Source organism: Echinops telfairi, unplaced genomic scaffold (genome assembly GCF_000313985.2).
Source record: "Echinops telfairi isolate 266 unplaced genomic scaffold, ASM31398v2 ScPeMD7_2;HRSCAF=8, whole genome shotgun sequence".
Classification (NCBI taxonomy): Eukaryota; Metazoa; Chordata; class Mammalia; order Afrosoricida; family Tenrecidae; genus Echinops; species Echinops telfairi.
This window is the reverse complement of record NW_022103898.1, coordinates 4,387,285-4,401,841: the sequence shown is the minus strand read 5'-3', so window position 1 is coordinate 4,401,841 and position 14,557 is coordinate 4,387,285. Positions and strand designations below refer to the sequence as shown.

General features: G+C 49.3%; 1 protein-coding gene across 1 annotated transcript in view; it reads right to left on the bottom strand.

Moving 5' to 3' along the window:
• PKDREJ (polycystin family receptor for egg jelly) overlaps positions 1-14,557 on the bottom strand; it is a 31,463-nt gene that overhangs the window by 5,497 nt on the left and 11,409 nt on the right. The window contains exon 3 of the mRNA XM_013004031.2: positions 7-2,136. Coding sequence (XP_012859485.1) covers positions 7-2,136 — 2,130 coding nt within the window. The remainder of the gene's footprint in view (positions 1-6; positions 2,137-14,557) is intronic.

Genomic DNA, 14,557 nt, shown 5'->3' with positions numbered 1-14,557 from the left:
TCCTGCTTCTGAAGCAAAGTCAAAAGCAATGAACCGGTTCCTTTGGTATCATTGAGTAACTGCTGAATCACGGTGCTGGGTGCCTGCTGATTCGTAGGGGGCTGCACCGTGGCATGCAAAGTCACCTGGGAAAAAGATCCCAGGGTATCATAAACTTGGACATAGAGCTTCACGTCAAACTGATTGGCCATGATCCCAACTGGGAGATAGAAAGAGGGTGTACTAGGCCGAGTCCCCAAGTACAAGATAGCCCCCAATGTATTCTCTTTTACAGTACTTATTTCACCAAGATTGTACAGATCAGAAACTATGACTTTATATGTCAGAGGGATATTCCTATCTTTAAAGCTATGACAGCCGACGACAAATTTAGTAACAAACGCAATTCCATTCCCTGGGTTAATGTCACATTGTCCAATTAGAGGGGCATGGTTAATAACAAAGCTGTACCTAAAGTTGGCCACCACACCACCCCAAGTTTCCAGACTCAAAGAAATCCAATATTGATTTTCTAAAAACGTCAGAAACGCGAAAGCTTTGATAGACAAATAAGTACCCTGTCGCCCAGTTACCGTTTGTCCTCTCCAGTTAAACAGTATGTCTTTACCAGCCGCTGACACAACTGACCATGTATACCTGTCCATCCTGAATTGGCCACAATTGGTGCAATTTAAGAACAAAGAAAATCGATCAGATATAATTAAAATGCTATCACAATTTTCCAGACATTCAATTCCTGCTGTGGGTGTCGGTCCTGGGAGCACACGCACACTTCTATCAGCAAATGCTGCCCTGTCGTTTTTCTCTACCACCATTCGGAAAAAATACTCAGCGTCCCCTTTAAGCATTTCTGGTGCTATTTTCAGTAGCGGGCCTGTGGCCCAAGTCCAACGCAGGTCAGTCTGCCCTGGATGACAAGTCTGGCTACTTGACACATTGACGTCACCTGCCCCATAGTTTTGTGGACTTATGGTACAGTACCAACGAAAATGGAGTCCCTCTCTCGGGTTGTCTGCTTCAGGGTCTGAGGAAGTTTCACCATTCAGAACCAGCTCATCGGTGAAATTCACTGTCATGCTGGAAAACCCAAGAATGATGGCCTTCAGGGGCCTTCTGTAAACCTCGATATAGATGTAATCTAAGTCTTTTATGATCGGCATGGCTGGATCTGTGGTGGTGACAGTCACGGTCAATCTTACCACATACATGCCCCAAGTTACAGAGTACTTAGGTATATGTAGAGATGATGAGTTTGTATTAGTCTGGAGCTGTGGTAGGTACAATGGTGCTGCCCAGTTGGGCGACTGGTTCACCTTCGACACATTAAAGATTTCCCAGAACTGTGTGAAAGACCGGGTGTCCGGGCAGTCGATGGCCACGGTGGCGTTTATGGTGTGGTCTTCCTTCCAGTTCAGCCTCACTGGGCCCTGGCTGCCGGGCCTGTTGACCTTCACCTGGTTGATCTGGCAGGGTCTCATCTGACAGGACACCGAGGACGCAATGGCTTTGGGGGGGTGCAAGTTCACAGCCTCTAGAATCACAGGTGTGGGGCCCTCCGTGGGGCACTTGGTTTGAGCCGCGAAGCCGGCATGGGGCCTGGGCCGGGTGAGTTGGGCCAGGGAGTCGGGGCACCGGTTCTGTGCGGAGCCCGGCCCGAGCAGCCGCAAGAGGAAAGTCCAGCGCGGGTGGCGCGGCAGGTGCCGCAGTGGCACGAACCAGGCCAGCGAGAGGCGGCCTTCGGGGGCAGCCAGACGCAGGTGCAGGTCGGTGGGCGCGGCGGGCTGGTGGCTGGAGCGCAGCAGGGCGTGCAGGCCCAGGCAGTAGCGGCGCCGCCCCCGCCCCCAAGCGCCCCCGGGCTCTGTGAAGCACAGGCTGAGGCTGCCGCTCAACACCACGCTGCCCACAGGTCTCCTGCGGGGCAGCAGGCGGAGCTGGACGCGGCCGCTGGGCACCTTGAAGCCGGGTCCTGCGGGGACCTGCTGAGGATCAGAGGGCGCGGGGACAACGGGCGGCCCCCCTGACGGCCAGGCGAGCCTTCCTGGCTCAGAGACCTGGGCCCCACGCAGAGCAGAGAGTGACTGGAGGCCACTCAGGCCCAGGCCCAGGAGCAGCAGTGTGGGCCCTAGCCTCATGGCTCTGCCGCAAGATGGACAGAGAGGCTGAGGGTCAGCCCAGTCGCGGCTCAACGGGCGCAGGGCACGGGGCCGGCGCTGCAGCGCCACTCTTATTGGGGGAGGGGCAGTCGCAGGAACAGGGGGGGGGCAGGGGGTGAGGCAGTGGGGGCCTTTCAGGCTGGAAGGTGACAAGGCATACAAGCCTCCAGAGTACAGCTGGCTGGAGAGCAACTGGAGACCAGCTGGCCGGGGTATAGGCATGGGGTCAGCAGAGTTGGAGGACATCGAGGGCAGTGTCGATAATGGTATGCCCACCCCTGCAAATGCTGGGGGTGGGGTGGGGGGGGTGTTGGCGGAACCAAGGCTGTTCTTGCGCTTCCAGCTGCCATGAGTGTAGGCCTCACCAACCAAACCCACTGTATCCGTTGATTCTGACACAAAGCCACCCTATAGGACAGAGGAGAACTGCTCCCTCTTGAGTTTCCCACTCTGGAAATCTTTCTGGGAACAAACAGCTTTATCTTTCACCCGGAGCAACCTGGTGGGTTTAAACTACTGACATCACAGTTAACAGCCCAAAGCTTAACCCTAGATGCCATCAAAACCCTCAAACTCACTGCTATCCCATCCGTTTTTCTGAGACAGGAAAGGGAGTAGAAATCCCCATCTTTCTTTGGAGGACTGGCTGCTACCTTGAGGTTAGTAGCCCAACACAATGCACAAACACTGAAGCCAGACACCAGGGCTCCTCATCCAGGGATTGCTAAATGGGGAGAATTCACTCAGTTTCCTGGTCCACTGAGAAAGAAATCCCAGTCGCTGGAATCCCCATCCTTTAGGAAAACATCTTTAAAATGTCAAGCAAGTCAGAGACACTGGACTCCCAGGAGGAGGGCTACCTGGGGGTGGCTTCCTTTGGATTTACTTTGCTTCCCTTTTCTAATTTTTCCCAGTCCAAAGCAAAGTAGAGAAAAGAGAATCAAAGAAGCATGGAAACAATTAGTCCAAAGGAATAACAGACCGGTAAGCTTCAGCCTCCAGGACTTGAGACCAAAAGAACTAGATGGTGCCCGGCTACACTGCAGACCAGTTCTCAAAGCAATTGTACTTAGAAGGTCCTGGATAGAGTGGGAGAAAAATGTGGAGCAAAACTCAAAATGGTATAAAAGTGTCAGGCTTACTGATGTGATGGAGACTGATGACACTGTCCAGACTATGGTACACAGTCACCCTTACAGACAACAGGGCATCTGTGTACTGCATAGCACAATCAAGGGTAGTGTTTTCCCAGAAAGTGGAGGAAGTGGAGAGGGCTGATATCCTACGGACTGCAGTCCATATCCTGATTCTAAATATATAGGACTTATTGAATGGAAAACCAATTTACTCTCTAAACCAGCGGTTCTCAACCTATGGGTCGCGACCCCTCTGGAGGTCAAAAGACCCTTTCACCTGAGTCACCCGGTTCATAATAGTAGCAAAATTACAGTTATGAAGTAGCAAAGAAAATAATTCTATAGTTGCGGGGTCACAACATGAGGAACTGTATTAGAGTCGCGCATTAGGATGGTTGAGAACCACTGCTCTAAATGTTCCTTCAAATCGTGCTAGAAAGGGCTTGAATAAAGCATTGCTATTGATGGTAAAATACTTAAAATCTATCCAAAAAGAAGCCAAGGAAAGAGCACAGATATACCCTCTTTCCCAAAACCAAACTCATTGCCACTGAGTCAACGCTGACTCATAGCCAGCCCATGTGGGTTCCCGAGACTCTCACTGTTGACAGGAGTAGAAAGTCCACAGTCTTTCTCCTAAGGAGCTGCTGGTGGTCTGGGACTGCACCATTACATCACCAGGGCTTCCCCCTGAGAAATACAAGTCTAGTATGTTTGAAGGCCTCCATGCAGACTGCCCCAGCAGCCCCTCCCAGAGGGGTTTCCTTTTCAGCATTCACAAGCATTTAGGATTTTTTTACTACCTAAGTTTTGTGTCCCCTTTAGAAATAGTGTTTGTATGTGGCTAAACGCCACCTAGTGGTGCAACAATTGAGTGCTTGGCTGCCAATTGAAAGGGTAGGAGTTTGAATTCACCAGATGCTTTTCAGGAGAAAAGACCTGACAACGCGTAAAGATTTAAAACAAAAAACAAAACAACCCTCCCTGCCTCCCAGTCTATTGTGACTCACTGTCTCCTAGGAAGCCCCACAGGGTAGTTGTATTCTGTCACCATGGGGTCACTTCCAGATGGGAGAGAGGGGCTTCCAGCTTCAGATGCCAGGCAGGTTTGCTTTGTCTGCATTAGTGGTTGGCCATTGCTCTCTGTGGTGATGTCAGAATGATGCAGGTCCCTCCCCTTCCTAGTCCCCTTCCCACCCACCCTTTGGACCATTGTTTGCCTTGGCCTTTTGGAAACAAATCAGCATTTTCTAACTACTTTGAACATCTTATCAATCTAGATGTGATCCAAAGGCTATTAGGTATTTAAAAAAAAAAAAAGCAACCTAATTATTTGCTAAGACTTCCCATTCTCTCTCTGCTGACTTACTCGTTTAGAATCAATAGGATTTGGGATTTTAAAGAAGTGTTTGAGGGGCTGTGACCATGCAGCCTTACTTGGGAGTTCTGGAGGAGCTCTGGTTCAGAAAGGCTTTGACCGGGAAGGAAAGGACAGAAGTCGGGGCCCACTTGCCATGCCCCAGGGGCAGGGGATGATGTGGCGTCTGGTAAATCTGACAGCCTCCGAGACCTTGTGCAGTGTCATTCTGCCCCGTCCTCTAGGGCTGCTATGGGTCCGAGTTGTCTGCAGCAGGGTGGGATTCATTTTTCATTTGTTTGCGCTCACTATGGTAACTGCTGTGGGGTGGGGGGTGGGGCATTTCCAGTGTAGGAGATGCTTGAACATTGTTGCAAGACCCCTTCCTGCCCCACAGGCTTGAGAGACACCTTTAAGGAGTAACAGGTAACAACTCTGACAGGCTACTAGGCCCCTGGTCCCTCCCCTCTTGTTCCCCACAAATCCAAACCAATCCATCTGGCTCTGGCTGGGCACCCTCCTGTTTTTAATGCCAGCCAACAAGGGATTTCCAATGGTGCCAAGGCGGTTTCATTTGCTTCTTCTTAAATTGTTTTTTAAAAAAAGAAAGAAACTTTAATACTAGTTGTTTGTTGGGATTTTTTTTTTTAGGTCTTGATAGCAGATACTCACTGCAGTGGACATGGGGCATGGTGGGAGGCATTTTGGAGCATCAGAAAGGCCTGGACTGTCCTTCAAACCGTATGATAGGTTTATTGTGCCAACCTGGCCAATGGGAACATGTGGGAGTAATAAGGTTGCAGTTTGATTGAAGAGCAAAGAGATAAATGGCTCAGCAAGCCCCGCCCCTCGCTCTCTGATCAGGCCAGCATGCAGCTGCTTTAGCTAGTTCTCTGCCTCAACTTGTGCACTACACTATCTGTGGGACAGCCAACCCGTGGATTGGATCCTTCGCTAGAGCTTGAGGTTCCTTTGAGACCTGCTTTGCCATGCTGCTGGTGTGTACCTCGAGTGAGCTTGAGGCTGCTGGAGCCTGTCCTCTTGAATTTCATTGCTTGAGTTCATTATCCCATCAGGGCCTGCTTCACCAAGCTCCCGCCCCGCTGTTTGCTGCTTGTGGCCAGACTGCCTGCATTGCCCTGGGGAAGATTCAGCTATCTGCTTCCTTGACCTTGGACCCAGCAGCCCTGTGACTTGAAGGACTTCCAGTACATTAATGGTTCGACAGAAGTGAGTTGAACTGAGCCCCCTGTATTTCTGTGTGGACTCATTAGCTGGTATATTCCTTCGTGCTGTATATATCATATATATGTGTGTATGTGTGCCCTGGTTTTGTTTCTATAGAAAACCCTGTCTAACACAATTGGTAATGAGAGTGGTTCTAGAGAAATAAGATCATAAATATGAGCTTCTCAAATCGGCTCTCCAGCCTGATTAGGCTTAACATCACTGAAAATGCTATCTCTACCCCTAAAGGAATGGATAAATCTGCCACTCTTACTAGAGTGGGTGGTGTTAATCCATGGTGAAGTCGCAAAGCTAATATCCACAGTATCACCACCAATAGATGAAGTGCTGGTGGGAGGCTCTGGGTGATTGTGTGTTTGATATTTTCCAGCATTTTTGTCAGGATGAAAAGTATAGGGAAGCTGGTAGGCTGGTTCCCCTTACAATAGAAAATGTGATCAAGGAAAGGGATAATCTCAGAAGCTCAGAAGCGCGTCTCAAGTGCCAAATAACAGACCTAAGAGCTTCTGCATGTGCTACACAGGAGAGCCTCCTCTCCTCTAGTAATAGAGCTGACATTGCCGAAAACCAAATCCAGAGTCTCATCATACGAGTCGCTGAATTACAGCATCAGCTGAATTGCAGGTCTAGACAGTGTTTGATATTAAAGTATGGGCATTAATCAGAAAGAATTGGGACCCTGAAACATGGGATGGTAACGTATAGGCTGATGATCCAGAAGAGAAGGATATTGAGCCCCTAGAGTCGATTAAGCCCCCCCAGTCAATAGATCCACCCCTCCCACCTGAAGGGATGAATCCACTATCAGTAAAATAAGCCACACCTGAGATTAACCAAACTGTTCAAGCTGAAATGCCAGGTGGAGCTGCATCTGTAGCATTGCCTGGGGGAGATACCTTACAAGATATTTCTGAGAGCCCCCTGAAAACAGCCCCACCACCCATTATTTCCTCTAAAACTGTAACTAGAATTAAGTCTCAGAAAGTTCCTAAAGGTGAGGTTCAGATGATGACTCAGGAAGAAGTGTGCTATACTCACAAAGATCTGCTCCAGTTTTCTAATATGTACAAGTAGAAGCCTGGGGAATGTCCCTGGGAATGGTTACTAAATGTATGGATACTGGTGCAAGGAATGTAGCGTTAGACCAGTCTGAGTTTTTTGATATGGGGACCCTAAGCACAGATTCTTCCTTCAATGTCTCAGCAAGACAGATTAAGAGAGGATCTAATTGCCTATTTATTTGGTTCACTGAAGCATGGGCTGTCAGATGGCCTAGATTAAACCAACTTGAGGTACCTGACCTCCCTTGGTACACTGTAGAAGGCATCCAAAAGCTTAGGGAAATTGGTATGTTGGAATGAATCTATCAGAATAATCCCATAGACCAGTGGTTCTCTGCAAGGGGAAGCCAGCCCCTAGAGCATCATCATGGGTTCGGTAGGCACAATTGTACAGCAATAATAAAGATTATAGTAAAGTCACAGAGAGCATGAGAAATAGAAGAGAAATATTGAAATAATGGAGTCAGACACATTTCACGGTAGCAATGCTCACTTCAGCCCCACTTGGTGGTCCACGTGGAGAGAGGGAAGGGAAGGGAGGACAAGACGAAAGGGAAACGGGAGGAAAGGGAGCCGAGAAGAGGTCAAGGGAGGATCTGAGAGAGAGAGAAGGGGTGAGAAAGAAGCTCTCTATTGCTAACCCAGGCCTATTACCTTTTGGGGGCCGCAAGCCCACTAATTACAGGTAAAGACACACGTCACAGGAAGGGGTTGCACTATAGATTATACAGCAATGAGAGGGGGACAATCTAGGGACATACACGCAATAGGAAGAGGAGGGATTGGGGGTATACATGTGACAAGATGGGCAGATCCTAGATTAAGGGTAGCAGCTTAACTTTAGTTTGATCTGTTCTCTGGATCTCCATAGGAACCGTTACCAGTAGGGTGTGAACTCCACCTACAGGAACCAAATCAATGACTGCAGGCCTGTCCATTGTCCCCAGCAGCAGCAGGGAGAAGAGCCTACCTCTTGGTTGGGTGAGACAGCAGCCTGGTAGCTGATTGCCTCAAGGGAGGATGTCTGTAAGCATCTGACCTCCCCCCACAGTTCTCAACCTTCCCAATGCGACCTTTGATACAGTTCCTCATGTGGTGGTGACCCCCCAACCATAAAATTATTTTAGTTGCCACTTTATAACTATAATTTTGCTACTGTTATGAATCAGGCGACCCCTGTGAAAGGGTCATTCAACCCCCAAAGGGGTCAAGATCCACAGGTTGAGAACCAATGCCATAGACCCAAAATGGGAGTGCCCCAAGGACATACCTTTCACCACAACCATAAGGAACAAGTTTGTGAAGTGGGCCCAGCATCTCTGAAGACTCCTGTGATTACTACTTTATGGACAACAGGATTAATAGTGGGAACTTCCCTAAGTGAACTCTAATATTTGCCTACAATGGGGCTGACTGGGCCCCATGGTGATATCAGCACTAAATCAACAGAGACAAGGTGGGCGTGGTTATCAGTTATCATAATGGACAGCAAGGTTTCCATAAGTAATCAAAGCAACCTGTCTCATGTGGACTTATGACATTGGCTACTTAGGCGCGGTGTCCCGAGGAGTGAAACCTACTAAAGAGTTACATGATCTATACAGGCAGAAGAATGCTACATCAAGTGAACAGCAGAAGAGAGTCACGACTGCTCAATCGATTCCCAGACTTGAGTCAGTTTACAGACCCACAACCCCTTGAATGAGGGGAAGGACAGGTCCCTTTGAAGAAGAACCCTGCTACATCACTGAAGGTTGATACTGTTAGTCTTTCTTCTAGCCATCCCCAAAGGGACCTGCAATCTTTCATAAGAGTGATTGTTCATTGTGGGAAAGGAAATAATCAGACTTTTCGGGGATTACTAGATACTGGCCCTGAACTGATACTAATTCCAGAAAGACCCAAAATGTTTCCAAAGCCCGCCAGAGTTGGGGCATACAGAGGTCAACTTATTGATGGAGTTTTAGCTCAGATACGCCTCACCGTGGGTCCAGTGGGCCCCCAAATCCATCCTGTCTTTTCCCCAGTTCCAGAATACATCATTGGAATAGACATACTGAGATAGTTAAAGTTTAGTGTGCCAACATGGCCAATAAACACATGTGGGATTAATTGGAGGGTGGAGAAATAAATGGCTTGGTAAGCCTCGCCTTTCTAGTTCTCCGGTCTCTTGCTTTGTGATGGTCAGACCAGGGTGCAGCTGCCTTAGTCAGTTCCCTGCTTCAGCTGGCAAGGCTCACTTCTTGCAAGCCATTCCTGAGAAGCCGCATGGACCTACTTCGATGCAGCCCTGGGTGCTGGAGCAGCCATGTGGAGACCCCTGCCAGCACTGAGATGCTTACACGTTCACTGATTGGCTTTCCTCCTGCAGTTGGCATCATAGTGTGTGTTTTGTGAGATGAAGGAGGACTATGTGGATTGGTGTCGGACATATGGGATAATACTGAACTTGTGGGCTTGAGCAGCACTGAGTTGAGATGTTTTCTTGATGTGCATTTACCCTTTATATGAAATTCTCTCTTATACATATGAGTTTCTGTGGATTTGTTTCTCTGATGTACCCAGACTAACACACATATACTTAGTAACTGGCAGAACCCCCATATTGGATCCCTGAAATGTGGAATAAGGGCTATTGTGATAGGAAAGGCCAAGTGGGCACCATTAGAACTGCCATTGCCAAGGAAAATAGTAAATCAAAAGCAATACTGCACTCCTGGAGGGATTGCAGAGATCAGTGCCACCATCAAAGACTTGAAGGGCGCAGGGATGGTGATTCCTACCACATCCCTGTTTAACTCACCTATTTGGCCTGTTTAAAAAAAAAAAAGGAGCCTGGAGAATGACAGTGAATTATCATAAACTTAACCAGGTGGTGACTCCAATTGCAGCTGGCATTCCAGATGTGATTTCATTGCTTGAGCAAATTAATACTTCTCCTGGTACTTGGTATGCAGCGATTGATCTGGTCAATGCCTTTTTCTCAATACCAGTCTTGAAAGACCACCAGAAATAGTTTGCCCTCAGCTGGCAGGGGCAACAATATACTTTTACAACTCTCCCCCAGGAGTACATCAACTCTTCTGCTCTGTGCCATCATTTAGTCCAAAGGGACCTTGATCTCTTGTCTATTCTACAACATGTCACACTAGTCCTTTATATTGATGATATTATGCTGATTGGACCCACTACGGAGGATGTATCAAAGACTCTAGATTCATTAGTACATCTGCATGCAAGAGGTTGGGAAATCAAACCAACGAAGATTCAGGCACCCTCCACCTCAGTAAACTTTCTAGGGGTCTAGTGGTGTGGGGCATGTTGAGACATTCCTACTAAAGTGAAGAATAAGCTATCGCATCTGTCTCCCCCAACAACTAAACAGGAGGCACAATGCCTAGTGGGCCTCTTAAGATTTTGGAGGCAACATATCCCTCACTTGGGTGTTCTACTTCAACCTAATCATCAAGTGACACAAAACGCCTCCAATTTTGAGTGGGGCCCAGAACAAGAAAAGGCCCTGCAACAGGTTCAGGCTGCCGTACAAGCTGCTTTGCCACTGGGACCATCTGATCCAGCTGACCCGATGGTGCTAGAGGTGTCAGCTATAGATGGAGATGCAGTGTGGAGTCTTGGCAGGCCCCTATTTGTGAATCACAGCGTAGACCATTGGGATTTTGGAGTAAAGTTCTGCCATCCTCTGCAGACAACTACTCTCCTTTTGAAAAACAGCTGGTGGCCTATTACCCGGCCTTAGTGGAAACTGAATGCCTCACCATGGGCCACCAAGTCACCCTGAGGCCTGAGCTGCCCATCATGAACTGGGTATTGTCTGACCCACAGAGTCACAAAGTTGGATGCGCGCAGCAATACTCCATTGTTAAATGGAAGTAGTATATACAAGATTGGGCCAATGCTGGACCTGAAGGTGCAAGTCAGCTGCATGAAGAAGTGGCCCAAATGCACACAGTCCCCACTCCTGTCACAGTGCCTTCCTTCTCCCAGTCTGCACCTATGGCCTCCTGGGGAGTTCCTTATGAGAAGTTGACTGAGGAATAGAAAATCTGTGGTTTACTGATGGCTCTGCACGATATGCAGGTGCCACAGCAGCAGCACTGCCGTGGACAGCAGCAGGACTACAGCCCCTTTCTGGGATCTCCCAATGGGCAGAACTTCGAGTAGTGCATGGGGCTCATTTGCCTGGAAGGAGAAATGGCCAGATGTGAGATTGTAGACTGATTCATGGGCAGTGGCTAATGGCTTGGCTGGATGGTCAGGGAATTGGAAGGAACATGAAGGGAAAATTGGTGACAAGGACGTGTAGGGAAGAGGTATGTGGATAGATCTCTCTGAATGGGCCAAGAAAGTAAAGATAATAGTGTCTCATTTGAACACTCACCAAAAGGTTACCTCTGAAGAGAAGGAGTTTAACAATCAAGTGGATAAGATGACACACACTGTGGAGACTAGTCCTCTTTCCTCCACCACTCCTGTCATTGCCCAATGGGCACATGAACAAAGTGGACATGGTGGCAGGGATGGAGGTTATACATGGGCGCAGCAACATGGACTTCCACTCACCAAGGCTGACTTGGTCACTGCCACTGCTGAGTGCCCCATCTGCCATCAGCAGAAGCCAGCTTTGAGTCCAAGATATGGGACCATTCCTTGGGGAGATCAACCAGCAACCTGGTGGCAGGTTGAGTACATAGGACCACTTCCGTCATGGAGGGGGCAGACAACTACTCTGGATATGGATTTGTCTTCCCTGTATGCAATGCTTCTGCCAAAATTACCATTAGTGGGCTTACAGAATGCTTTATCCACTGGTATGGCATCCCACATAGCATTGCTTTAGATCAAGGAACTCACTTCACAGAAAATGAAATGTGGCAATAGGCAAGCCCCGCCCCCTCTCTTTTGCTCTCTGGTGATCAGACAGAATGTTTGAGGGATGGCTTTTCAAAAAATGGACTGATCTTTGGTCTTTTCATCACAAACATGAAACATGCTCCAGGCTAACAGCATTTCCAGGCTCTCTACAAGAGCCTGAAGGAAATGTTCCACCTGTCTGGCCTTCCTTCAGACTGTTCTTGGGCAAAGATTGAGCACTCCAGGACTCAGAATGCCCTGCAGCTTCCACAGCACTCTGACGCCTTTCCCACTGACACACAGGCTCTGTTGTGGTGAGCATCCTGGTCTCTGCTTCATCAGAGTTGCCTCTTGGGCACTCTCTTCTCCCACATGCCAACTTAACATGCCCTGCATCAGACTTGCCTCCTCACACTATGGCCTCCAGCCAGCAGGCTAAGGGCACCTGTATTTTCTGAGTGAGCATTTCGGAGAGCAAAGGGCCTCCAGATCTGTGTGTGTCAGCAAAGTGGCCACAGTGACTGAAAGAAGCCCTCAACCCCAGCCAGCTGCTGCCTTTGTTTCTGGACCCTTGGGCTAGCCACACTGGGCCTGAATGCTGGAGGCATTGGGGAGGGCACAGGCTGGGCTGCTCAGCTGTCTGGACTGGGCATTGCCGATGCAGGCCAGCCTCCCCAGTCTCCCAGACAGCAGACATAGCCCAGGAGCAGGGAGGCAGCCTGGTGTGAAGGCTCCCATGGGCTGCTGGCCTGTTATTCACTGCTCTCAGATCTGAGAGCTGGGCTGGTGTATTAGTCTGGGTACTTTAGAGAAACAAATCCACAGAAACTCATATGTATAAGGGAGATGTTTATATAAAGGTTAAGTGCATATCAAGAAAACATCCCAACCCAGTGCTGCCCAAGCCCACAAGTCCAACATTAACCCATATGTCCGACACCAATCCACAAAGTCCTCCTCCATCTCACAAAACACACACTATGACACCGACTGCAGGAGGAAAGCCAAATCAGTGAACGTGTAAGCATCTCAGCACTGGCAGGGGTCTCCACATGGCTGCTCCAGCACCCAGGGCTGCATTGGGGTAGGTCCATGTGGATTCTTCTCAGGAGTATCTTACAGGAAGTGAGCCTCGGCAGCTGAAACAGGGAACTGGCTAAGGCAGCTGCACCCTGGTCTGATCATCACAAAGCAAGAGACCCGAGAACTAGAAAGGCGAAGCTCACCGAGCCATTTATCCCTCCGCCCTTCAATTAACCCCACATGTGTTTATCGGCCAGGTTGGCACAATACACTTTATATCAGCTGGCCACAGGGCATCTTCCCTAAGGTCTTCCGCTTCTCCACATCTTGCTAGATTTCTTGAGGAGAAGCAGCAATGTTCTCCCAGACACCAGGGAGCCAGACCATTTAGCATAGAACAGACTGCACTCTTGAAGAGAAAGGGGCTGAGTACGTGGGACTGGGGGCAGCCTTGCCCAGAACATGGGCTGCCTGGGATGTGCAGAAACAAGCAAGGGGAGGGTAGTAGGAGGCAGGGGGAGGGGGGGACCAGGTTAAAAACAGGAGAGGTCCTGGAAAACTACCTGGAGGTTTCACTTTGCTGACCAGAAAAAGAACTTGGTGACAGTCTGTGAAGGGGGTGACAATAAAGCTGGGATGGTACAGAGAATTGGGTGGGGACACAGAAACAGGAAAATGGTGGGGGGATAATGTGACCAGAAGTGACAAAGTCACAGTCAAGCAGGTGGGAGGCCATGTGACTGGCAGGGGCTCTGTTGAGGAGGAAGAAGCAGGAGGTGGCTGAGGGGCTCAGCTGGGGCCTGTGGGCACCCAGGGAGGGAGGATGCTGTGTGCTTGTTTCTTGCAAGGTTGGGTTTCCAGCAGGCAGGGGACAGACTGAGACAAGTTATGTTCACACAGAGGCTGATTCTTGCTTAAAAAGGACTGCTTTAAAGGTCCAGTAACATGGCAGGAAGCTACAGATGTATAAGGGATAAGAGGCCCCCTCTTAGGGACAAAGTGACACCAAAGAAAACCGAGACCCTGGACCCACGAAAGAGTCCAACACACCTTCCCTGCTGACCTCCTAGGACCAGATCCAAAAGGGCAGCCCCCAGGCTCAGGCATGCCCCTGTCCTTAACTACTGAGCCCAAGCCCCTTGGGCACCAGGGCATGGCTACATGCCTGCATGTGTCCTGGTCAGGGTATCATCGGAAGTTGTGCCTGTCACTTTTTGATCACCCTTCAAGGGAACGAGCACCAGCTCCCCGACCATTTCCCAGGGCTGGTAGTCTGGTAAAAGGTGGGAGATGGAAATGCCACAATGGACCCGAGAGAGGACCCTCCCCGCCCTGGACAGCTGCTTCTGGATTCACATACAGAGGAGCAAACAAATGCCCTTTTCCATTAGGGAGGCCACAGTGCTTGGGGTGTCCTTGTGACAACAGCCTAGAACGCACCTCTGGGACATGAGGCCCCATTCCTGTGGTTCTTGGAGGGAGTCACTGCCAGGGACAGATCAGGGAGTCACGGCTCTCTGTCTGACAAGAGGAAGTTGCAGGTTCCTCAGAGCTGGATGGACCCCCAATTCCCAGGGGCGGGGCTACAATCTCCTAACCACCTGAGCTCCTCTCACCCTCTTTTCTTTCTTTCTTTTTTTTTTTTTAACATTTTATTAGGGGCTCATACAACTGTTATCCCAATCCATACACACATCAATTGTGTAA